General features: G+C 36.8%; 1 protein-coding gene across 1 annotated transcript in view; it reads left to right on the top strand.

Moving 5' to 3' along the window:
- Nucleotides 1-27425, top strand: part of SLC1A3 (solute carrier family 1 member 3) — a 64771-nt gene that overhangs the window by 11658 nt on the left and 25688 nt on the right. The window contains exon 3 of the mRNA XM_009095799.4: nucleotides 7328-7465. Within this exon, the coding sequence (XP_009094047.1) occupies nucleotides 7328-7465 (138 nt within the window). The remainder of the gene's footprint in view (nucleotides 1-7327; nucleotides 7466-27425) is intronic.

The following is a 27425-nucleotide window of genomic DNA, read 5'->3' as shown; positions in this document are numbered from 1 at the left end:
CAACTTTAGGATCTCTGTCAAAGTACAGTAGAAGTTCCTCAGAGTAGAGCTCTGTTTTCTGTGAGTGTTTCACAAAGTTCTTGGAGCTGGGTGGTCTCAGTCTCACTGTCTGCAATTCTTTTGTGCAGCCATACTGTCAAAAATACAAAATAATATGGATGGGCCGCTAAACTACAGTAGGGAAAAGTAGAAGTCAGTGCTGGTAAGGAATATGTCAACTTCTAGCCAAGGAAAAAGAAGAACAAAAGAAATGTAAAGCAGGAAAGGTACCCCATAAACTTTGAAAGACCAGCTTTCTTATGTTTTGATTTATAGTTTATAAGAGTAAATACATTAACTTTAGTCATGAATATGAAGCAGCAAAGGAAAGCCAGGCATGAAAGGAACAGCTATTATAGTAACTTTGTAAAGCATTGAGTAGTACCTTAATTCTAAATAATACTATATAAAACAGAATCTGATATATACTGTGAATGTCTGAGCTTTTATATATGCATAGTAAGATATTATTCCTATTCATGGAATATCTGTTATTTTTTGCATCAAAAGTATTTTTTTAATATAGCTCAGAGACTAACAAGAGTACATAAACTAGGCATAGTTTGTCATTCAATGAAGTCTCTTGTCTGAGGATGAAATCATGAATAATGTCCCTATTCCATTAAGAACTGTCTGCATCAGTGCCAGCAGTGAAAACTCTTCTATTCCAAACCTGCTACTAATGCCCTGCAATTTCTTCTCTGGAAATAAAAATTTAAAAAGAGAATTTTTAAAAAAAGTGAGAAATCAATTACAAACAAGAGGTAAACACAGAAACAGTTCAAGGAAAACAAATGAAAAAGATTTAAAAACAGTTAAAGGCGAACAGAGGAGTCGAAGTTGGATAAAATGAGACAAAATTTTTGGACATGTTCTCAAAGGAACAAAATTACCTCCTAATTGGGGAAGACAGGCAAATGAGCCAAACAACTATAGACAAAAGGGGAAAAGTGTATGAGTCTAACACTAGAGAAAAGAAATAGCAGAGGACAAATTTCAATAGTTTCTAAAAAGCCTTTTTAACAGCACTCAGAAGCTGTTGTGTTCTCAGATTTGGTGTCCAGTTTAGGCAGCATCTGGTCAAATGGTGCTTTTGGAACTCATTGCTTAGTTACATCAGTTCTTACAGCTTCAGACTCCCCTTTCACTTGTATGCTTTCTGTCCACAAAATCCAAGGAGGAGATGCTGTGTCTGCAAGTAAAGGCAACATGCAAGTGCTTTATAACTATAGATATAAAGATTTTTCAGAAATTCAGGCTCCTCCAGAGCTGGGCAGAAGATGTCAGGCAGAGTGTTTGACCATCTCTGAGCTGGGAATTGAGTGCCCATGTATCTCTGTTAATCTAGCTCTAAATGCCAGCAATACACTTTCACAATAAAACACCTCTGCATCTTTGCAAATTGTAACTGAATACTGCTGTTAGAAACCTGGTGTGGGTTTTTGGGGAAAATAATCTCTCTTACAAGGTAGAGCAAACCTTCAGGGTCAGGTTCAGGGGTAGGCGTTCCTGAGGCGCTATGACTGTAGGACTGTGACTGTGTCTCCCCAGCACAGCTGTGAGCTCCATGGTGCTTCTGTGGCCCCTGAGCAAAAGTAACACACTGACTTCTCTTCTGAGGCAGTGGGCAACTCTCTGACATCACCATGCCTCTTACTTTGCTACAAACCTGCTTTCTCTGACATGTTGCTTTTTGCAGATCCCACATCTTTTCTGGATCCCAGTCAGGTCTCGGATATCTAACTCTTCCACATTATTTCTCCCATGACTACTCTCACAGTATGTCTCAGGCAAAGGAGAGGTAGCTGCTGGTATCCAAATCAACACATATTTCACTTTAACATAGATTCTAATATGGCAACTTGGAGCACAGGTCCTTAAACTCTCTGCTGCAGTGTCATCACGCAGCTATAACCTGGCATTTATGTTCAATAAAATGGTTTCAAAGGGAACACACATTCCTTCCTACATAAGGAAAGCAGGAAAGCAAGGAAAGGGCGGGTGTGGTACACCAGGTGTGCTAGGGGGTGAGGATTCAATATAAAATTCTGAAAAAAGAATTTTGAAAATCAAAGTCATGCTGAGCAAATTGGGTGATTCTTGTGGCGAGCAAGGAAAGAAATTAAGAAAGATTTTGCCGGTGACTTGAAGCATTTCTTATCACTAGAGAAGTAATTTACCTGTTTGTCTCGAGTAAATAGAGTTGTGGACTTATCTAAAACTGGCTGTTAGAAGAAAAGGTGTCAGAACAAAATGGTAAATTAAGCAATAACAAATGACCCAAAGAACAAAAGCAGTCATTCCAGAGCTCTGCAGGAATGTAGGAATGAAATGGCTGTGGGGCTAACAAAAATATACAATGTCCCATTAAACTGGTAGAAGCCTGATTCCTTTCATGGCTCTTGCCCAATTGCTGTTATAGAACAAAATGTTATTTCCTTGCTGGTTACAAGGTTTTCTGGAACTGAACTATTAACAGCTGTTAGTTTAGAACAGCATTCTACTCAGCATAAGGGTTTTTTTCCCAGTTATTTTTGAAGCTTTCTATTTCCTACTGGAAAAGAAGAAGTAACTCTGTACCACATATATTAAGGGAAAGGATATTGATATGGACCATTTAGCAGTATTCTGAGATTTACAGTAAAAAGCAGAAGTGCATATAACTCTCAGCGGTATGTTCTGATTGAACTGGCGAGTGCTGATAAAGACAAAGCAGCTCTTGCACCATTATTGATATACAAATAGTAATTTTCTCTTTAAATATGTTTCAGTGATGTTCGGTTAATTGAGAAGTACAATTTCTTCTCAAACAAAAATTGAATACTGTCAGAAATCTGCATTTCTTGCTTGAAAATGCAGCATGGGCATTGTAAAAAAATATCAGTTTGAGATAACTGTATGGTCTTAATTCCTGTGTGACTCAGAAGCTCATAAGAATTAATTTCAATAACTTAGACAGTGACTTTATTGCTTACTTCATCACACTTTGATGTTAATCTGTTTAAGACATTTTGTATAGAAGGTTGTGTAGGTTTTTTTAGCCATACAACTATATTCATAGTTTTTAAAGTCCAACATGAAGACTTTATTTTTTCCTTTTAGGTACCCAGCATCTAGAAGTGAAGACCATAGGCCATTTATCAATATATTCCTATTTTTGGAATAAAGAATTCCAACTCATAACTACCATTTTGCCATTTCCATCCCATTATCCTGTCAGAATTATTTCCACCTTTTGCTCCTTGCAAGTTTTAAATCTCCACTGTATTCATACATATGAATTTAATATTGATTCACGAAAACATGGGTATAAAATCAATGCAATAAAATGGTTTAGGTTGTTAGATTGTTCTGATTATCATCAGGATTATCTACAAATAATTTTTTTCCATAAACGTAACTATATAACTGACAATAACACCTCAAAAATCTTTTTATAACTCTAAGCTAATTTGCTTTTTCATTGTAAACTGTAAACTAAAATTATTTAACAATATGGTTCAATACACTAAACACATGTATAGAATTCAGCTTGTTAACTTAAACAGGCACTACTGATTTTTGTCCAGAAAAAGCCCAAATTCTGTTGATAAATCTACTCTATGCTGCAGTGCAGAAATGGTACACTATTAACCATTTGAGAAGTCAGGCTCTGATACTGTTGATTAGTTGATCTTCTCTGTTACAAAGGGTACACAGAAACCTGCACAACAGGTTGTGGGAACTTGTTTCACACAAGGCTTTGTCTCATTACAATTTTTAGAATTAACCTGAAACTTGAAACTTTTACTGAGAAAGGCCAGTTCCAGAATGTAATCTTCCCAGCCTTGGTTGTGAAGGGTACTAAGCACTAAAACTTCTGCCACCCACAAAGCAGTGGATGGTTGTTGGAATACTGCACCCCTTCCAAAGGTTTGTACCTCCTACCAGGTCTTGGTTCAGGACTTTATTTTGGTGCTTTGCCATTGTGCCTATCTTTGCATCATCATTGTATGCTGCTATCTCACCATTTCAAGCCTGTGATGTTGGCTCTAAGAAGCTAATTCAAAGACAAAGCTACTTTGCCAAATATGAGTTTTCTGTTTCAAGAATTTTGTTAACTAAACTTTGTCAGATGGGATATTATACCCACCATTCAGTTACTCAAACTTGGAATAGAAAATAAAGTCCAATCTTAATTTAGTCTAAAATCAAGAGGGATTAGTAAACTCATGCTGTCCTGCATTCATTATCAAACCCTACAAAGAGGAAATAATTTGTCTAAATTTCTTCTTGTTCTGTGTAAAAACAATCAATTTTCAGAAATATCTGTGAAATAACTACTGCTGTATCTATATTTCAAGCAGGGAAACTGAGTCAGAGAAAGGTTCTCATGTCTTGGGCATGACTGCATACAGATCAATAACAGTGCTAAGATTAAGGCTGAAGAATTAGTAGCTGTTTGTGTTGACCCATTTCAGCATAATACACCACCAGGGCACATTTCTTTTCCCATAGCAGAAATTCTTTCTTTAAACTGCAGTGCTGGGAAACCCTGTAATTATGCCCAGAGCACGTTAGGACAAAAAACAGCCAATAATTTTTGGCTCAACAGGTTTAGGTGGAACTTTAGAAACTCACTCTCACTACCAATACAATTTATTCAAACAGCCACATCTTAGGCCACTTTGTACTGCTTGGATGGTAGTGGAACAGATAATCAAGCCCTTATAGCATAGCATAAGGACTAGTTCTTATAGCAGCCTCAGAAACCCTTACCAACCTCAGTGAGGCTTTGTACTAGTGTAGGGATTAATTCATGTGGAACTAATTGCAGAACTGTGGCCTAAGTAAGAAACCAGTCTAGCTCTGCTTGTTACCCAGTTGTCAAAATGTAGTGCTCATTAAGTGCAGAAACAAAAGTCCAGATGGATTCTTTATATCTGAGAAATGTGTTTCTCATAAAAAAAAGAAAATTAGTAACTCAGCAGCGGAATTTTAAAACTTTTTTGAAAAGAAAGAAAACTCTCAGGCAGGTCTTTTAAACAAGAATTATTCACAGGCCCTTCTTCTATCCATTTTATTATGTAATTTTACCCCAAAAAAATAAAAATTTATGCAAACTGCACTTTAGCTACCTGAAACCACAGAACATGAATGAGACTAAACAAATTCTTTCTAGGCCTGCCACTCTTTTCCATAACATGAAGTCCATGCTTGGTGTCATTTGCACTCTAGTTACTTTTCTCTCCATCCTGTAACACTATTCTCTAGAACCCAGTTCTATTTTCTGTTCTACGCAAGACTGGACTCCTCTAGCTCAACCAACCTGCTGAAGTCCCTAAATCATGATCAAACAGAGGTCACTAAATTGAGAGTTACAGATGTTTCCTTTCTCCTGCAGATGTCAATAATCTGGTGTAGGAGGCATGACAGCATATTTTAGCTAGCAAAATTTGGCATGAAGATGTTATCTGCTCTATGGAAGTACTAATCAAAAATCAGTCTTTAAATAAAAACAAAACAAAAAAGACTAAGAATTGGAGCTAGCAGTTGTCCAAATTGTTCAATGTTACAGCATTTTCAGGATGTAGTCAAGTTCTAACATGATCTGGAGTGGAGCTGGACTGCTCTGCTCTATAACATCACAGAGGAGCAGTTTCATAAAGCATTGTATGAAACCTGAGTCTGCCTATCTTTCAAAAGGAGCAATCCCACTCTTCTACCAGGGAAGGCACCAACCCCTGTGTAGCCATACAAAATAATTGCATCAGGGAATTGACCTGGCTGAAAATTAACCCAGTAAAATAAATTCTTTTGCTGCAAACCCACTGTGGTTTGCAGCAGGATCAATTGTCTGATCCAGCTTTCTACACACAGTCTACCCAAATGCCAGTACTAGACAGTGGTGAAGAACATGGAGTTGAGTGAAAGAACATGTTGAGTTTCACCATGTGTATGGTTAATGCGTTCCAGATAAAGCCATGTGTTTTTTGGCTGGCAGAGAGCCTACATCAGATAGGCACCAAGCCATTTAACAATTGCAAATTGCAACTGGTCTTGTCAGCTAACCAAATAACTAAATAAATATGCAAAGAAAGCAGTTGGTGGTAAATGCAGGACAAAATCTTCAAAGTTGTAGCTAAGAAGTTTAGGTTTCCACAGATGAGCCCACCTATGTCTTCCATTTGTAAAGGTATCTCAAGCATCATTTATCTGTTCCTAGCAAGATAAATGGATCCAGGCATTCCCTTGCTCCTGTCCCTCAGGCATTGAAGCCCACCACTTAATCATCCAGTAAGTCCTTTCAATCCTGATTATCTGCTTCTTTGCAAGTGTCAGTATTCCTGAAGGTAGGCATGTGTAAAGATGCTTACTTACCTCCTGCTTCTTTTTGACTGTGAAAAGACTAAACCACAAGGGGATTCTCAAATATGCCTGTCCTGGTTATCTCCTTCAATCTGAAGCACATCTGTAGGATCAGGCCCCACAGAGTAAACAGGCATGGACAAGACTTCTGAAGACTGGTAGCCAGTATGTATATGCATTGCATATAGGATTACACTCAAATTCTCAGAATTCAACACACTTGGCTGCAGTAGCAGGGATTGTTTCTTTTCATTAGAACTCAAGATATACCTTTGAGAGTAATCCAGATTTTAAAAAATAGCAGTACAAAAATCCTTGTAAATAACTGTGCTGATTCTGGCCAGGAGAGGGTTAATTTTTGCAGTAGCTCGGAGGGGGCTTGGCCAGGACCCAGAAGATATTCTATAAAACCAGATGTCATTTTTGGGGTCACGGGATGGGGCCCCTTCTTGTTCTTGGAGCATGTTGGGAATTTCTGCATGGTGAGCACTTGTCTGCGAATCATTCACCTCTTCTACACTTCATTATTAAAAATATTACTGTTCTTTTTCTTATTTCATTGCTGTCTTTAGTAAACTGCTTTTGCCTTGATACATGGCGTCTACATTTTGTGCCTCCAGTTCTCCTCTCTATCCCACCACAGTGGGAGGGAGCAGGGGAGCAGGGGACTGAGCAAGCAGGGGTGTGGTTTGCAGTGTTTCACTGGGAGTACTAAATTGGGAGCACCATTCCTAAATGGCAATAGCTTAACATTTTCAGGAGGGCTACTCATAGTAGTTGATGATACCAGAGAAAGGAAATCAGTGTAGCAAAAACCACAGGTAACAATAAAATATGTCCAGTATAGATGGTTTTTTTAGATGCTTTATAGATGTTCAGGTTCAGATGCTACTGCTTCTTTAAAACACTGAGTAATGATATCTCTTTTCCCTCCCTTCAGGTGTAATCCTGGGATTTTCTCTTCGACCATATAAGATGAGCTATCGGGAAGTGAAGTACTTTTCGTTTCCAGGAGAACTACTCATGAGAATGCTGCAGATGCTGGTCCTGCCACTAATTGTATCCAGTTTAGTCACAGGTAAACAAAGAAAAAACAAAACAAAACACACCCCCACACACCCTCTTTTGAATAATTTTATAAAGGTGCACACCCCAAAATCTGAAAAGTGAACATTCTATGCCCTAGAAGTGTCATAACCTGCAGAAAGACATAGTATTGCTATTGCTGCTTTAGAGACAATGTAACAAGAGGTTTGAATTAATATACAGAGAAAATGAAAGATGGTTTTCCAAATTCATAGACAGACTAACAGTACAAGCTACCATATGCAACTACTGTGAAGCTGACTCTGCACTCCAATCTCTTCTTTTACTTTCTGAACAGATATTTCCTCCACAGTGTCCTATTATTATCAAAGATAACATATCTCAAAAACACAGTGCCAAAACCCAAGAAAGTTGAAACTGTTGATTGTAGGCATTAACACATGCCTGTAACTACAGAGATGCAAAACAGCTGTCTGCATCCCAGTTTTCCAGCAATAGATTAGAAAAAATGAAATCCTGTAATAGAATTGTTTAGGTTGAAATGGACCTTAAAAATCTGGTTCCAGTCCTTCTGCCATGGGCAGGGACACCTCACACTAGAGCAGATTGCTCAGAGCCCCATCCAACCTGTTCTCTGACCCTACCAGGGATGGGTCATCCACAAGCTCTCTCGGCAACCTGTGCCAGTGCTCCATCACACTTAGAGGAAAGATTTTATTCCTGATATCTAATCTAAGCCTAACCTCTTTTAGTTTAAGCCATCTCCTCTCCTATCACTACAAGCCCTCTTATAGGCCCTTCAAGTACAGGAAGGTGTCCTAAGGTGTCCCTGGAATCTTTTCTTCTCATGGCTGAACAGCCCCAGTGCTCTCAGTCTGTCCTCACAAGAGAGGTATTTCTGTCCTCTGATCATTTTCATGGCTTCCTCTGGACACATTCCAATGTGTCCATGTCCATAGTGGATAGATGGGGTTGAATGGAAAGTTTGGAGGAAATTTAATTCCATTGGTTCTGTTCTGTTGTCTTCTGGTCAGAAACTCTAACAAGCTTTGAATGCTCTTTACCAAGTTGTTCCTCTAACTAGTGATATAATATTTAATTTCTTATGGTTATGTATGTATGCCATGGCATTCCACTCAGGTTTTGTGGAAGACCTCTCAGATTTGTTATGATTGTTTAGGATGTACCTGTGATGTATTTATTCGTTCAATTATCTGAAGGAAAGAAGGTATAGATTTTAGTCTATCAACAAATCAGCTTGGAGAACTTAATTAAGATCACCCACTGTGCAGTCCTAGTATCTAAAACAAAAATACACTGCCTTAATCGACAGAGAATAAGTTGTTCTCTATTTAATTGATTGTCAAATATATTAATATAAATATCTCTTAAAAATGCAAATGAGCAGAGACTCATGTGTCCACAGAAATCAAAGGAAGTGTGTAGTGTACAAGTATAAGCTGTTAATTCAACAGCAGAAAACTAGGGTATTCACAATTACAAAATCAATTGCCTTCTCATATTTCAAGAAAAAAAAGTGAAGTTTGTTTCTATGCACACACATTACATGGATACTGAAAGTTAAATGAACACTGAAACTAGGGAGTATTAGTTTTGTAGGAGAAATAAGGGTAGGTTTTATTCCCAACCACTATATATTATTGTTACATGTCATACCTTCTCCCATCTTCTTGTCCCTTTCGCCTGCAGAATTCTGTGGTTAGCAGGACACTGATAGAAGAACCATTACAAGTAGAAAAGGAGAGATATTTATCCATTTTCAGTGTCACCTGGCACCGCTGCTCAGTTTTGCAGGATGAATTGTTTCAGGAAAATGTATCTGATCAGTTCTCAATTCCTTATAACTCTGCATTCATGCTGGTTGTCTGAGAGAGCCCAAGGTAAATCAGGAAACTCAGTAGATCATCCTACGCAGGGATTTGAATGATTTTCAATAATCTAAGTAGAAAACTTCATTCAGGTAAAGATCACCAAATTAATCTTAGAGAGTCACAAGCATCAGAAGGAGATGGACTTCTAATGAAACAATCTCATTTGCTGTGTCACCAACTCTCAGTAGAGATTTTGTGAAATATCAGAGAAATTAGTTTCCAAGTAATCCTATTCTGAAAAGGATCTTCAAATCTTCATTCTCTGGATTCAAACAATACCCTTCTTTTTATGTGTTTTTCTTTCCCTTTAAAGCCCTTTATCCTTTTTTTCATAACAATCATTTTGGTATTATAGAAAAGCATTGGCAAAGAGAAATCTCTATCTGTGAGATTTTCTCTGCTATCATCCATGTGCCTTGTAATATTAAGTGGATATTAATATTAAGTGGATTATACTTAGAGATCCCTTTGAAGTAGAGACAGTAATTTTCAAGATGAATAACAAACATTTTAAACTTCTTTGGCTGGGTAGGGAGCAATCAGAGAAAACTCAATGCAATTCACAAGTGGTAGATTTAATTTCTTTTTAAGAATCATTCAGTATACAGCAGGACTATACCTTTTCCCATGGGAATAAAATACTTTTCCATATTATTTTAAAAATTGTGGAAAAAAGCTCTTTTCTACACACAACAATACCTCACTAGCATGCAAATTGTTTTTGTAAGAAGGATGTTTTTACATATTTGCTGCAGAACTCTCATACAAAAATGAACATACAGGCATTAGTGAATATCAAAATAATAATTAAATATAACTTTTGCAGGTATACTACTGTGCAATTTTATGCATGCCTAAATTATTTTTTTACATGTTAGAGGATAACTCAGTGGATTAAAGACTTATACTTCTCAAGTTATTCTTCAGACCACTCAGTATATTGAAGGCAAATCTCTTATTTCCTATATTTTGTTTGGTAAACAAAGTGGATGCCTCTCAGCTAATCTCAAAGTTACTCCTCCAGGTCTTCATCCTGATAACATACTTGTTTCTTCCAGCTGTCAATTATTTGAATAAATAATTTGCTGTTTGAAGGAGCAACAGTGTTTCCTAGAAATTACATCCTGGGTTTCCTTTTGTATTTACACAAGTGTGATGGATATAACTGTGGCAAAACCAAAAACTATGGTCTCTGTGTATTAGAAATAGGCTGGGGATGGTTACATTCCCTTGCCAACTTTGTGATTGTCAAAGAATTTAGAACAATAAATCCAACTAATAGTTAATGCACTGTTATAGAAATAAAGGTTAAATTGAGAAAATAAAGACTTCTGCTATTCAGGTAAACAGTTCTGATGGTTATTCACAGACCTCAGGAAAATAAACTATGCAAGATTAAGTCAATCCAGTCACATTTCTTTAACCCTGGTTTGTGTATTTCATGAAAGAAGCAATACAGGATCACATTCAGAGGCTTTTAGTCACATTTGCCTTATGACTTACCAGAATTGCCTGTGGTTCAAGCAGGCATGCAGCTTTCTCCATGAGATTCTATCTTCTGATGTGTGTTTTACCAGGCATGTAGTAACGTCTGCTTGGGAGAAAATGGAGGTTAATTGCATACCATTCACCATCTTTTCATGTTTATAGGAAAATATGATTATATGCATGTCGATATTATTTATTTTTGTGGTCTAGACACAAATTCAGCTCCATACTCTGTGTTGGGCTTTATTGTCTCCAGTCTTTAAAATCTCCTACATCAGCATTCCCAATGGGGATATCATATAAAGTCAAAGGCAAAATTATAACATGGTATATGAGAGGAAATGTAAATAACCAAATAAATAAAGTCCAGTTTGGATTGTATTATGGCCAAGTCTTAAATACAAATTTAAATATGAATTCCTATACAAACAGAAAGCTGACAATTTTCCTCTGTTTCTGTTATGAGTTTGAGGCAGTTATAAGAGAAAAAATATTTTATGTTTTCTCATTTCATTACAGCTTGAAGCATATGACATGAAAATTGCTTTACACAACTATTTTAAAATATACATTGTCCACAAAAGGTATATAAAACAAATATATATGACTATGATAGCAATTAAACGCATCATGAAGTAGCCAAAACCAGAGAAAATTGCACCAGCAATAAGAGCATTATGCATTAACATTTTTTGAGCTGTTATAGCAAGATAATAATGAAATTGAATGTCCAGTCCTTAAAACTGGCCAACAAATTTTTTCTGCATGTTTCAGTTATTCACTGAATATAATGCAGTCAGAATGAGGTAGCCTTTCTTAACAAAAACATTTATTTCCTGAAATCCCTTCCATGAAAATGATTCACAACCAGTCTTTATGAAGCGCATAGTTTTAACATAATATTAGGGAGAAATATTAGAGCTAGAGAAATTTAGGGTAAGGGTTATTTGCAAATATTTTGCACAGTTCTAGTCATAGTTCAGTTTAATAGACTGCTTCTCCTTCCACAAAATTTTAAGAGCTTGGAATTTACTTTTACAGGGACGACTACTTTTAAATGCAAGTAAACTGGTATTAAATTCTGTGCAATTATTTCAAATATCTTTGTATAGTAAATCCTAACAAAGCATAAGAACCCCATTCTAGACTTGACACTAATTTTTGCTGCACGTGGCAGAAACAGTTTAGTGTACTGTTTGTTTACAAACATACATCAAGATGGGGAAGGAGAATCGGAGTACAGAAACAGTAAAACTGAGGTCTGCTGGCTCACCAAGGATTATACAGCAATTACAGAATCAAGCAAAGACCCCACTCGTGAGCACCAGTCCAACACACTATGCACTAGACAATACTGCCCAAACTGTTTTTGGGGTAGCACTAATATGGTGCAAATAAGTCTTAACCACTTACCAGGACTTTGTGTGCAATGTTCTGTACAAACACAGACCATAGATCCCCTGCCAGAAAAAAGAAGGCTTTGTGGAAAAACAGTTTAAAAGAATGAGCATGGAAAAATTACTTCAAAGAAGAAGAGCATTTTAATAAGCAGTTTGTATAATATCTTAGTTTAATTGTTTTACTTTCTAACTCAAATAAGGTAGCTATCATTAGTGGGTTCTGGAAGAAACAGAAACTTCCCTGCCTCTGTAGGGTTTCAATAACAGTCAGCAATGAGTACTGCAGAAGACACAAGTGATTTTATTTGGGGCAGACTCAGAGACACAATGATTTTTCCTGAAACTTTATGAAAATGTTCATAGTAGTTACTGCTACACAAGCTATAGAAAGTGTTGACAAAGAGAAGAAAGCTGGGATTTCCATGGCTGGAATCTTCTTAAGCAGCCTCAGAAGGGCACATGATGCTTTTGTGTTTAGCTGTCAAAGAAATGGAATGGATGGTGCCTGTTAAAAACGTCTAGTAAGGAATTAGGTCTATCCCCACAATGTGATTAAACTAAGACACACAGAATTACTTAAGTAATAAAACAAAGCACTTTCAGGGTTTACAGCTAACAGGCAAGTTGTAGCTGAAGTTGCTTAAAATTGCCTACAATGAACAAGGGTAATGTTCGAACAACTGAACTTGACGTAGTCTCCAAGTCACTCCCTTACCTAAGTCAGGAAAATGCAGCATCTGGACATGAGCATATTCTACTGCAGAAAAGCCATTTTTTTCCAAATGTTTCTTGTTGATGTAAAATATGGAAAGTCAGTGCTGTGACATTTTGTATAACCATCAAATCATGTTTTCCTTCTGCGTCTCTGCTTTCTTTCTCCCTTCTGATGGACTGCAGGTGAAATGTTCTTAGGGTTTTTTATAGCAAGTTATTAGGCAGAAAAGAAGATGACTGTATGTGATGGAAATCTTAGTAAAGGCATGTAGGATAGCTCCACACATCCATATAGCTATTTTAGTTACAATGATGGACGTAAATTAAGTTGTATGACAGGGGATTGTGACACAGCAACTCAGCCTCCCACATGCAGACAGCAGATGCACACTACCTTCTGTAAAGACATAATTCTAGAAATAGTCTAATGTTATTAAACTTAAGAAATTAGATTTTATATTTGCCTATTCAGTGCTGGAATGAGAAAGTAAATGATCCTTAAAAGTAACTAGATGTAAATGTTATCAATCATATCGAACCCCTATCCTCTATTAATCATTAATGGTTTGTTTTTGACAATAGCAATCTCCTTTATTATTTTAACTTATCATAATAAGTTAATAGCAATAAATTTAAAGGGCCAGAATTTTTAATTTGCTTATCTCAATCTTTCACATCGGAGCACACAACAGGGAGGGACCTGTGCATCATCTCTTCAAAAGAGAGGCTGTGAAAGCAGCATGTGTCTAAGCTTGTTGAAGCAGGACCCATACTGCTTGAAGCCTCTAAGTAACTCCTGTGTTCTCCTGTCTGGTTGACAAGTGTACTGTGGAAAAAAGTCTGTCACCTACTACAAGGCCCCAGGTGCTGTCTCATATCAGCTACAATATTTATGGTAATTTCAACAGATGGAAAGTCTCTCATTCAGGCAGAACAGACCTGTGGAGCCAGTTAATTCTCTCCCAGGGGAAAAAAAAGAGGAAAGACCTAGCAGTAATTCCCTTTAATTCATTCTGGCAGAACAGACACATAACCAGTACCTGTGAAACATCTTAGTACTCACAGTAAAGCTGGAAGGCAAAAACATCAATAAAAGTCAGTCTTACACTTCTGTGTTTAAAAAAAGATTAAGAAATACAGAATTTCTGATTCAGTTCATATAGTTCACACACAAAAATCAAGAAGCAGTTAAGCAGTGCTTGGTCAGTGGCTAGTTTATCTAGCCACCAGAGTAATGAATCCATTTTCCAAATACCAAAATTTGGCACAATTTCTGATTTTCCAAAAATTCTACATTTTGTGTGGTCTATAGAAAGAATTAAGAAGCCAGAATAATTAATGCCCATCAAATCAATAAAAAGTTTTACATTCATCTCAGCTGACTCCAGTTATAGGAAAAGAATTAACAAATTCTCTCTGAATAAAGCACTTCTTGGATTGTCAGTGAATTTGAACTGCCTATATATTTGTATTGGGATCTCTCTATGGAGGAATTCTGTAGACATGTCCTGTAGCATGAAGCCTATGTGAGTAACAAATTACTGTACATCCTAGGGGTGTATTACTTTTTCATTTATGTCTTTCTTTAATGCATAAAATAATATCTTAAAATTAACTTACCTTCTTTCTAGGCAACTCTTTCCTCTTTCTCTGCCACCCAAAGCTTTATAAGCACATCAATACTGTAAAAACTGAATTACATGGCAGCTTTAATTTTAGGCACTTGTACATTTCATGCACAAATGAGTTCAGGCATTCATATGGTTATTTGCATATGAAATTTACATAACTGCATGACACAGTTATTTAATTTGAACATTCACATACTTTAAGAAAATAAAGGAAAAGTCATGCTTTGATTTGTGTGTGTCCAAAATAGAGACTGTCTTAACGTGTGGGAATATAAATTACAAAGTTAGTAGAAATCCAGTCAACTTGTAAACAGAATATCCTGTCAGGTTAAAAAATCAATTGAAGAAACATTACAAATATTGATCCAAATTCAGAAACAGTTTCATCTCAGAATATCATCTTTATGGTAGATTCAGGCCAACAGCAGCTAAAAATATACAAGTGCTCACCTATAATAAAACTATTTTAAAGACTTTCCCTTCAGTAGTTGTATTTCTGTATAAAACAAGTCTGTATCAAGTCTGGCATATAGTCTTTAATAATCATTATTTATATAGGTACTCTTAGGTGACAAGATTTGAACCTTCTTAAATAGTTACACTCCACAGTGTTAAGGCAATGTGAGCAATACACTTTTCACAATTATGTCACATAATCTTAAATAAAATAAATTTTGAAAAAATATTTTCAAAGTTAAAAACCTGAGTTTAAATAGCAGGTAGATACATTTAAAAAATCAGAAGGAAAAAAGGTAGCTTAGGAAGTATTCAGCACCTAGAAACATCAACTTTCATGTAAAAACACTAAAGAGATTATGCTCAGATTCTGAGTGTGCTGGCAATCAGTTAGGAAATAAACTATACCTAGCATTTTGCAAGGCATGGAAGTTAGAAAATCATAATGAAATGTTGTAAGTATTTGTACAATAAATATACATTTGGGTTGAACATCTTCCTCAAAAACTGCAATACACCTTAATTTATGCAAATACTAAAAGCAAGGACTCCAGAAAGGTTCATAATATTAAATTATAAGTCATTATATCTGAGCCATTTCTGAAACAATTTGTCAATATGGAACACGCAAATCCGGAATATCTTCACAAGAGCCTATGAAAACAATTCTAAGTGAATTCTTAGTCAGATTTTACTAAGAATTAAAATGCAATAACAGCAGAGAATGAATTCCTGCACAAAATTAGTCTGTATAAGATAAAAAATGATTATACTATAAAAGAGAAAACCTAAGCAGGACATAAAGCATTCAAAATCAGAAAGTACAGAGCAGCATGGTTTTTGAAGTCTTAGTCTGTGAGAGTAGCAGAAACAGCAGGGGTGATCAAGAACAAAATCTACAATAAGTAAAGATAGTAAAACTTAAAAGCTCCTCTAAAATAATTCAATTTAACTAGTGGTCCTTAATTGAAGGCTGATTTAAATTTCATTGCAAAATATAAGTTTAGTTGCTGCCCAAAGTATTGAATAACAGGTTATTATACTTTCATTTAGTTTGCATTCTGCATGAGATTCCAGCTGAATTAACAATAGGGGCAACCTCCCACTCACAAAGATTTAGTTTTGCTTTTATATCATAGTTCAAATGCATAACATCAATACTTTGCTTGCTGACAAAGCAAAAACTGTTTGAAAGAACACATAAAAATTAAAGCATCTTGCCTGAGCCCTGGTGGACCATTGTAAGACCAAAGTGTCTCTTTCTTAACATTTCAGTCAAGGGCAGAAGGACTGAAAATGTATTAGGGAAAACTCAAAACATTTTTTTGAGTTTAATACAAACTGGTTTCTGTTTGTTACAGAAAAACAGCAGAACCAAAACAAAAAAACTCAAAAATATTAAAAATCAGCTCTAAAGTCAGTTACATTAGTTTGTACAAATGGAAAGTTTGTACAGCAAAATGTCCAAGATGCAAAACCAACTCTCAGCATTTTGAGAATTAGGACACTTAGCAAGTATTTTGTTCAGGATATTGAATACTGAAACTGTAAAGAATGATGTCTTCAATAATGAATGAGTCTGTGATAACCTGGCAGGTGAGCTAGAATGGTGGAAAGTGCAAAGTAATACACTTGGGAAAGGAGAATGTGGTACACCTGATCACAAGCTCTCAAACTGACATTAGTACAGGCAAGAGTTCTCAGACTCACTGTGAGCAGTCCAGAGAGGGTGACTGGGTTGGAATGAAGCTCCAATAAAAGACAAGGAGGAATTGAACAGACTTCACTTTTTTGGCTTGAAAAAATAGAGACACAGAAGTTGCTGTAAAAGTCCACAGAAATCATTAACTTCTTGCAGAAGCTATAATGCAGTTGGCTATTTGTTACTATATCTCCTAACTATATTTCACAATAAATGAAAAATAGGGTGTCCTAAGAAATAACAAGAGCATGCACTTATATTAAAGAAAAGGAAGTACTTTTTCACATGACAGAATTCAGTTCAATTCTGTTAATAGTTTCAAATTTAAATTAAATTAATTTAATTAAATAGTTTAAAATTAAATTAAATTAAAAGAGAGTTTGCAGATACAGTCATCACTGGCTAATAAATTTGGGAAAATAGCAATTTAGCAAGGCCCTAGATCCTACTGGTCCCTTGTTGCAGGGAGGGCAAAAAAGGGCAATTTATCTTTTTCTTTTCCTCTTAGTCTCTCAGTAAGAGCCTGTTGTCAGATAAATGTGAGGACAAATGGGTTGGACAACCACTGGACTAATTTATATCCCATAGTTTTATGTTGGTTTTGCACTCCTTAGAATTTCTTAACAGGTTGAAAGTTGCTCACTTGCTAAGATTACTCTGAGGCATTGATTACTGTGTACAGTTTCAGCTTTATGACACACGCAGCTCTTCAAGAACCAGTTCAAAACCCAGGAAACACAATTCCAGGATATAAGAATCATCTCACCTTAACCAGACATTAAGTCACTCCATTGGCATGAAATTGGACTTCAAAATAAAACAGCCAAAGCAAGCTGCCGTGCGCAACAGAATTGGTAGCTCTTAATTATTCCACTTCTGGGAAATTTACAAATAGCAACAGTGTAAGAGCCATTATCACAATTTCAAAATATAACAACAAACAGCCAGAAAACGTGGTCAAAATTACCTACATGCGGGCTTCTTTCAGGCTTTATCAGCTTTCACTTTCCTACTCCTTTCATCTCCTTAACTCTCCCTTGGACACCATGATCCACATCCTCATTTCCTACATTCTAATACAGCACAATTCCATCATATTTTCTTCCTTGCCAGTCTGTCTTTGCTGTAACTGCTTGTGAAAACTGGAAGAATACAAGGAAGAAAATTCCTAAGGCTGAATTTTGGGAACACCAGGAATGTTTTTGGAAATACTTGTACGCCAGGAGAAGTAACACATGTAAATGTTTCATCAGCACTGTGAAATGTGATAAGACACAAAGTACTTTCTGAAGAATTGCACCAGTACACTGATCATTGTAGAACTTGCAGAACATTGTCACTTTCATAAACATGATTCTGTGATACTAACATTAGTTCCTTTAGCCTCGTTTTCTCTTTTTTTTTTGCTTTTTGATAACAGACAGTTGTTGACCTATAACATATTATTTCCATTTAATTCTCAAAGCTAATTGTTGGATCTACCACATACTGTCTTTCAAACATGTATCTGGATTCTGAACTTCTATAAGGTAGATCCATCATTATTGTCATCACTGGAGGCAGAGGTACTGAAAGCATTGGTGGAAATTCCACCTGAATTCTGAGCAATGGAAAATGAGGAGAGCTGCTGTGGGCTACAAGATTTACAGGACTCTAGCTTTGGGTCTGGATTCCAGTAACATGTTGGATTGTCTGGATGAGGAGGAAGGCTTCCCAGATTGTTCACTGTAGCATTCTAGCCACATGTCACAGCTCTCACTGGTGGAGAATAAGAAGGAGAAAACAGAAACACTGAGAACAAAAATCTCTAATAATTTCTTGAGACTATATATACAATTGAGGACCAGCAGTATCTGGGATTTGAGTTATATGTCAGGGAGTAAAAAAACACTTCCTGCATGTGCTAGAATTCTTTTCATCCAGACATTCCTGGTAGTGCATAATTTTTTTCTTTACTTATAGGTTGTTTCTGAATACATTCTATATCGTCCTGTTCAGATCTTCAGAAATAAATGCAACAAAATATAAATGATGCTGTTGTACATGGTGTGGAGGATGTCTCAAAAGATAATCATTGCAAGTATATAAGAGCTGGCCTCACTGATAGGAATTGCTTTCCAATTGTATGATAGTTCCTTTCCCTAGTTCTTAACTTTTTGCAGATACATGGCAGAATGGTAGAATACCTTCTCCTTATTCCTGTGTTGCAATGTTGTCTCCAGATGAATGCCTGAGATAGTGATGAACAGTGTAGAGTACTTGCTGCAGCCTAGAATCTCCTCACAGAGTTGCCAGTCTTCTTTAATTGGGTAGAAAGTCTCTTGGATGCAAACTTTTTCAGACTCACAGAGTCTGATCTGTTTTTCTTCACACATCTGAGTCTAGGGTTCAGCTTTTACGCTGCTGAAGTGTGGTGAGAGGCTCTGGTGACCTCAGAAATGATGGTTTTGTGATGGTACCTTACCCCAGAAAGCATCAGTTTGGGCTAAGTCTGGGCATAATCTGCCACTTCCATGCACTGCATCTGATAGTTCACTTGGACCTCTCTGGTGCCAGGTTTCTCCATTCCACATGGCCTTTTTCCTTTGATTCTCTCTACGACCTGGTCTTCCCAGGTTTGACAGAATGATACACACTGCTGTAAAGCTCCGTCAGTTTACCTAAAATCACATATTTTAGTCTCTGCAAGGTAGCAAGTGCCCTTTGAATTCCAGAAAGGGGTAAAAAAAAATTTACAGACCTCTACCTGTCCTCAAGGTAGTCCTCTCTTGAGTTCTCTGTCTGACTGTCTCTCAGGTCAACAGAGTTTGTATTTTTAGTGGTTTTGATTTTGGACACGTGCACATTGTTGCAAAGCATAGTATTTCCAAAGGAAAGAGGGACATGTCCAATCGAAACAAACATTAATTCCTCAGAGGTTTGCATGCTCTGTAAAAAAAGGCAGTTTAATACTCCCTATAATTTTCAGTTCCTGCTAGTGTGGGCACACTAATGTCTAGCAAACTAGCAAGAAAGGCACCTGGGATGACAAGCTCTGAAATTTTGGTTCATTGCGTTATCAGATGCAGAAGTTCTGTGCATTCCTTCTATCAATAGCATCTTGAAAAACCCTTTTCTCTGCAGGAGTCTATGAAAGGAAGATTTACAAATGATGATCTACAAAGACGAGTAAAAACTACTGGAATACAGGGAGACTTGTGGAAAAAAAAAAAAAGAGAGAGAGTGATGACAGTACTGTCATGTAGAAAGGAAAAGATAAATTCTTTACAGCTTCACACAATTGAATAGCAATTAAATTCTAAGACTGAGGAATTAATATGCAAATTAAGAAAACTCAATATTTGTGCCAACAGAAGCTTTCAGATCTTAATGCTATTCTAAAAGAGCCATCATCTCTGAAAGTCAAAAATCAAAGCACACTAAATTCTGGGCCTCTGGTTGTAAAATGAAGCTCACAAATAGATCCCAGCTGTATTCTGAAAACTCAAGGGTCACAATACAGAGAGCATTTGTTTGAAAAATTTTGGGATTCACCCAAAACCAGTATTCCAGTATTTGGAGAACATGACTTCTAGTTTCTGATTTATCAGATCTGGTATTAGTTTTCTGGCAATATTCATCTTCTCTACTTCACTGAAGATCTTGAAGGGTTTCAAGTGTATCACAAGTTGTGAAGAGGTTTTCGGACCAAGTACATTAACAAAAATATTTATTTATTTGCCTCAATTAATCACATTTTCATTAAGTATACATGATAATTGTATACTTAATCAGGATCAACTCTTTTTCAGATAAATGCATTTTTTCATCCTTAGACAGAGTACAAGTAGCTCCTTACTGGTGGTAGATAAGAAAAACAAAAGTACAGCATAACACTAGAAATGGACTATTTGCACTGCAGCTAACACAATGAGTCTGATTCTTCCCATCATAAACAGCTCTCTCATTTTCTCTTTACTCACATGCAAAGCTGAATACTTAATTCTGATTTTTCACCACCCACTTCTAACTTATTTCTGAATACTTAGATAATATCAGATCTTCTCCAGTGAATATAGTTTCTTTTCAGAGTTAGAGAGAAAGTAGGTTTTGGTCAGGAGTTCACCTAAAGAATGGCTATTTCATTAATGCACTAATTCATTCTTGCACTGAAAATCAGCTTTGTCCAGATTTTACAATTTCAGTATGTCTTAATTCCCCAAACTGTGAACACCAGGTTATAGAACATGTTCTTACTAAGCCTGGTTAACATCTGTCTCATGGCCAATGAACCTGTGCAAAGGACCATCATCCATTAGAAAATAAACCTTTCAAATTTGAGATAGGATGATTACTAGTTTGTTACCAAAAAAAAAAAAAAAAAAAAAAAGGCAGGCTAGTTTTCTGTTCTGCAGAACACCACAGTCCAGCAACAAGAGTAACCTAAAAAACCCTTCTCTTCTCTTCCATTTGTTTAGTTTGAAATCAGCTGATATTTTTCTTGATACCTCTGACCTGTCATAAAGATTCATGTTCTGAATCCTGCCCACAAGCAGATAGTGTCCAGATGGCAACTGTATAGCCCTTGTACTGTGGATGCCAAACCCTCTTTTTCATCTGTAGTTAGCGCTGTAACGTCCTGAAAAGAGTGTAATAATATTATTAAAAAGTACTGATTGCTACTGTCAGGCATTCCAGGGTAAGTATTAACTTCTTTCCATTCCCTCCCACAAGTCTGTAAGATGAAGAAATAAAAAGAAAAAAATGTACGTCTTTGATCTTGCAAGACTGTAACTGAATCAGTGACCCAAAGTTCAAGAGGTCATTGAAACAAAAGAGAGAAAAGAAGGAAAACAAAAGCCTGTTCACATGAAACTCCAATTCCACACTTTCTTAATGAGTTCTCAGAAGAGCCTTAACATCATTACTGAATTGTGAAAAAACCCCTCCAAATTATAATGACAATTGAAAACATAATAGACTAATTGCAGCTAAAGTAATGACTCCTTAGTATTCATATGGCATATTACCAGAGGACCTTAAATTCACAAATAGAAACTATTTTTTTATTAAACTGATATGATTGTTCCTAATTAAATTTTTGGGGTGAATTTAGAGTGTAATTAAGTTCTGATTTACTCCTATGAAAAAAAGGAAAAATGCTATCATGTTATGCATCAGGATATTCTCATTTATTATTAACATATTAACTAATGGATTATAAGTGGTGTTTTTAAATGTTATAAGTTCATTAATTTATTCATGTCTATAAATTTTTTCAAACAATTTCTGTATCAGATCCCATTCTCTTTAAATAGATTTAATTATATATGATAAAGGAAGTCTCAAATTGTTCCTACATTTTTTATCAACACAGGATTCATTTTTTCATATAAAAAACTTTATGTGCATTTTTTCTTTTGTCAAATGCAAGTTCTTGTGATTCTTTAAAACAAGAATCCTAAAGTAGTCTGTATTGTCTAATTAGCTGCTGCTCTGTAGTTTCTAGTTCAAATAATGACTTAGAGACATGAAAGAGCTCTGTTTCCTTTCGAGGTGAATAGACACAGTGTAATGGTGCACCTTATTTGTGCCTGAACTCTCAGAGGAGCTAAGGCATCACTACATTAGGTCCTGCACAAATGTCAGCACAGGCTTGGGTATAATGTCTTTCAGGACAAACCTCCCCAGACTGAGAAGCTCTTATACCAAGATCACTGTCACAGAGAGATAACTGAGCTAACTCTTATCATTGTGGGCAGCAGGACAGCAGTGGTGCCATGGAGTTTCACTGAAAGCAATTTATGTTGCTACAATGCAGATAGCAACTGAACTTGGAGGGAGTTAAAATTATGCTTGCAGTGTGAAAGGAGAAAAGTCAGCAAAGAATGCCCCACAGCAGCATACAGAGTGCTGTAAAACAGTACAGACTCAAAAAATGCAGGACACGTGGGGAGGAACGTAATAAACTAAAAGGTTCATAAGGAGTTTAAACACCAGCAGAGTGTGTGCAACATACACCAAAAAAACCTAACTAGCTCCATGAGCAGGTCATGGAAGATCAATGGGTAAAACAGCAGCAGATGAATGAACTGCTAGATGAAAGTAAAATAATCACTTAGAACTTTTAGGTCACGCACAGATGCACAAATCAGTGTTGTGTTACTGACAAGATTTATTAAAAAGAACAAAACAACAAAGCAGGGCTATTTTTATTATTAATAAACTGTTGCAAAAAGAGATAGTAGCTACTGCAATAACAGAACTATGAATGGTTCTTTAGGGAGTGAACAGTTACTAGTGGAATTTCAGGATACTCAAGGAAGCCAAGTCTCATACACACCTAAAGGCAATGTCACACTGGTTGTTTCCAAATTATCTTATTATAGAAGAATTAACAAATAATGCTCTCAATGTTTTAAAAATTGTGCTAAAATTTAAAACCCAAGCAAAAATCCAAAGGCTATGGTGTTGCCAGATGCATTAGTCACACACTACCACTGATTCAGCTCTTTATCAAGTCACCTCCAACTGGGCAAAGCTTCCTTCCAAATGATGGTTGCTGCATGAACTCTATAAAATTAACTGGTGTCAGATCCTAGTGGACAAACATCCATATAAGATACTATCATTGCAGTAGAGTCTATTATTGGAAGTTTCAGTGAAGAAGCCAAGAACAGGTTTGCCAACAATACTGAATCATATTTTAAGTGAGAAGGTGATGTCTCCAGCATAGAGCTCTGACCAGTTAATGATCAGAGCAATCCCATGATGGAGCATCCCATGATGGAGCATCCCTTGCCCCAAAACCCATGTAGTTTTGCCCACAAATAGAGACATCTATCTCTCTTTTTTGGGGGAAGAAGCTTGATTTCCCATTCTCTAAATCTTCCACCACTCTGACTAGAATTATGTCCATTTTTCTAGCAATTCATATAAGTGTCTCTTCCAGCACTTTTTACATACCCAAGATGTAAAAGCAAATGATTTTCTACACTAGACTGCTCTACCAGGTACTGTTCCCTTATGGATACCTCTAATTTCTCACTATTTTTTCAGCAGCGACTAAAATATGCCAGAAGTGATTTAATATAGTAAATAGTTTGCAGCTTCGTCACATTGTACAGAGCCAGTCAGATAAAAGAAGCACTGTACATTTGTGGAATGTTGTTTAATAAGTGCTGCACATACAAAAACATGTCTGTGAAAAGCTCCTGACACAGTCTGCCAAAACTCAGACCAGCATTTTAGCAAATTAAAAGTTTGCACATATATTTTGAGAAATTACTCTAGGGATTTTTATGGAGCACTGAGCAAAGTGCTCAACACCCTCCAGAAAGCAAAGGTAATTTTATCGCTTGCATCGCCTCGTAGGATGTTGTGCATTTCATGCTTAAGGCAGGTAATTTTGGCAACACATTCAAAATAAATGAAAACTAATATTTCATCCTCAGGGAATAGGATAAAAGTAGCACAACAGCTACCATATTTATTTCAGTCTTGCAACAGCATGCACTTTAGGATTTTAACTATTTGAACGTGCTTTGGCTTATCAGCTACCAAAATAAACTTGTTTCCTTATTAAACTGAACTAATTTACCATGTTACATTACGCCTTTTCATAAACAAATATACTTATTTCTTTCACTTCTTACACAGAAAATAATCAGCTTTATGTTCAACATAAGAATCTAATTTCCATGAAAGCTTAGTTCAAGTGTCTGGGCATAAAAGGATGTCTTTTTAGAATTGCACTGTGCAGGTAGCAATAGGGTTTAGTTACCAAAAAAAAAATTTTGAGCTGCTATTTTCTGTGTTCCTGGGTCTCTGATTCTTGGCTTGAAGACAGTCAGTTCTTTGTACTCTGTTATTACAATGAAGTAACCAAAGAAAGAGAGTCTTGGTTTGAGACTGTCAGCTGTTACTAATCACTGCTCCATGGCTTGCTGTGAATCCCTGCTTGCATCTCCCTCCTGCTCTGCTTAGCACACATAAAGAAGATAAATTACTCCCTAGTTTCCCTTCAAAAAGCATATTGTTTGTCACATTCCAATACTGTGAGCAAAAGATGGAATAATGTGAAGAGTTAAATGAGTATCTCAGCAGCCCCGCAGCAGGGTTCTTCTCAGGCAGATGTGTTTCAGGAAATGTGCTTTCCTACTGGTTCTTCAAATGTATCCTGTTATACTGCAAACCTGAAAAGCAAGCCAACTACACTTTTCAGAACAGCATAATCCTTTAGGAGTTTTCATTTAGTAATGTAAGCATCATTAACACTCAATAGATGCACCAAGTGTTTTATATTGACAAGTTTCATTTTACCAGGTGTTATACTTCATTGTTTATAAATACTTAAGCAAGAACAAGCAGAGTAAAGGGGAGGTTTATGAAATTCTTCCCTGCCCTCAGTGACTCATATTGACAGCGAGAAGAATTTTAAAGGAAGAAACGTAGAACAGTTTGCATTGGAGGGAGCCTTTAAGGTCATCTAGTCCAACCCCATGCAATCAGCTGGGACAGCTTCAGCTAGATCAGGGTACTCAGAGCCCTCTCCAGCCTGACCTTGACAGTTTCCATGGATGGGAGAGACACCATCTCTCTGACTGAGAGTGTTTCAACTCCCTCCCTTGTAAAAAAGTTCTTTTTATGTCCAACCTCAATCTGCCCTCTTTAAAACCATTCCTGTAATAACAGACTTTACTAAAAAGTCTCTCCCCATCTTTCTTACAGGCCTCCTTTATGTACTAGAAGGTGCTAAAAGGTCTCCCCAGGGCCTTCTGCTCTCTAGACTGACCAGCCCCAACTCTCTCAGCTTGTCCTCAAATAAGATGTGCCCTGTCCCTCTGATACCCTTGTGGCCCCTGGACCTGCTCAAGCTGGTCCATGTCTCTCTTGTGCTGGGGACCCAAGAGGTGGATGCAGTGCTCCACTCCTATGCATGTGGAATCTCATGAGGGCAGAGTAAAGGTGGAAAATCACCTCTCTTGACCTGCTGGTTATGCTTCTTTTGCTGGCTCATGCACAGCCTCTCACCCACCAAGTCTTTCTGGGCAGGGCTCTGGGTCTCTTCATGCCCAGCCTGTGCTGATACCCAGGGCTGCCCTGACCCAGATGCAGCACTTTGCACATGGTCTTGTTTAAACCTCATGATGTTCATCTGGGCCCACTCCTAGAGCTTGTCCAGGTCCCTCTGGACGAGACCTTGTTCCTTGGGCGTGTCAAACACCTCTCTCCTTGGTGTCATCTGCAAACCTACTGAGGTTGAACTCAATCCCACTGTCTGTGTCATTGATGAGAATGTCAAACAGTGCTGATACCAGCACAGAATCCTGAGGGACACCATCCATCATGGGTCTCCATCTGGACACTGAGACATTGACCAATCAAATTATTTTTGTGCTGAAATAAGCAAACTAAAAAGAGACTGTGGAACATCTAAACATAGAAAATTGTTGGGATAAAAATTGCTATTGGTTTGAACCTCAAGCTCAATAAGTTTTTAACCAATACTGTAGAATGTATTTCTCTTCCATATCAGAAGGCTAAACTTGATGGCCCAAGAAATACTTTCAAGAACACACAAAAGATTCAGTTTCATAAAGTGAAGCTATTTTACTGAAAGAGCGTTACTCAGTGATGAACCACAAGAGAGCCTTTTATTATTCATGGTTAACTGAAAGGTAAAACTCACTGTAAAGCCGCGAGAGATGACTTGGACCTCTTCCATTTATATCATTCAATGATGTTCAGACATTATTGTGCCATGGTTTCACAAGCACTCTCCTTCTAAGGTATAAACTGTGGCTAAAAACCAGGTGTTTGCTAGTTTTCTGCCCCCAACACTCTTTCCTGCTTCCCTTGTAAAAGTTCTGGTATTCACATAACACAATCTGGGGTAATTCAAAATGGCAAACTGTCAGAAAAAACTAACCCTGCAAAACCCAAAGATGATCCTTTTCTGGCAGGGATGGGGCAGGACTACTGCTGTGGGGCAAGGCTAGTCATTTAGAAGCCACTCATAGCCATTTAATTGGCTCTTTGAATTGCATCACTATATCCCAGCCATGGGTTTCATTAGTCAGCTTGGCTTAATCATGGTCACATAATTTTGGATCAAATACAACTGCTAATTTTCCTCTACTTGCCCACTGTTCTTAACAGAACTGGGAAAAAAATAATGTAATATCCAATTTCATTATCTAAAACTTCAAATCTAAACAAAGATAAGTTAAACTGAGATTTGGGAGCAACTTGTCTTACCATTTTATGCAAAAAGACTATATTTCAGACATATATTTTAAGTGGCTTCAGGAAGCCATTAGCCATATTGATTTAATATTACTTAACTTCACATATCCATATAGTTATTTGAAAATGTTATTGTCTTTTTTTTCTTTGCAATTTAATTATTTTACTGTTACTATTACTAAAAACTGTAATCTAGAGTTTGGGTAAAATTTGTACCTGATCTTGTGAAATGCCCAAATGTCAAAGCCTAAATTTAACTTTTGTTTTCTGGGAATGCTCAGCACCACAGAGGACACATACTGTTGCTATTAGAATAAAGCTCTAGTGCTTAATCATGTTAATTAAATTTGGGCAATACCTCCACTGCCTTTACCTAACTAATTCTTTTCCTTACAAATTTTCTGTCAGCATATTTTACCGTGACCTTGCACAGTGTTCCTAATTTCCACAAATCCTCATCAACATACACAAAAGGGATTGT

This window comes from Serinus canaria, chromosome Z (genome assembly GCF_022539315.1).
Source record: "Serinus canaria isolate serCan28SL12 chromosome Z, serCan2020, whole genome shotgun sequence".
Taxonomy (NCBI): domain Eukaryota; kingdom Metazoa; phylum Chordata; class Aves; order Passeriformes; family Fringillidae; genus Serinus; species Serinus canaria.
The sequence above is the reverse complement of the archived record's forward strand: the minus strand, read 5'-3'. Positions and strand labels throughout refer to the sequence as shown.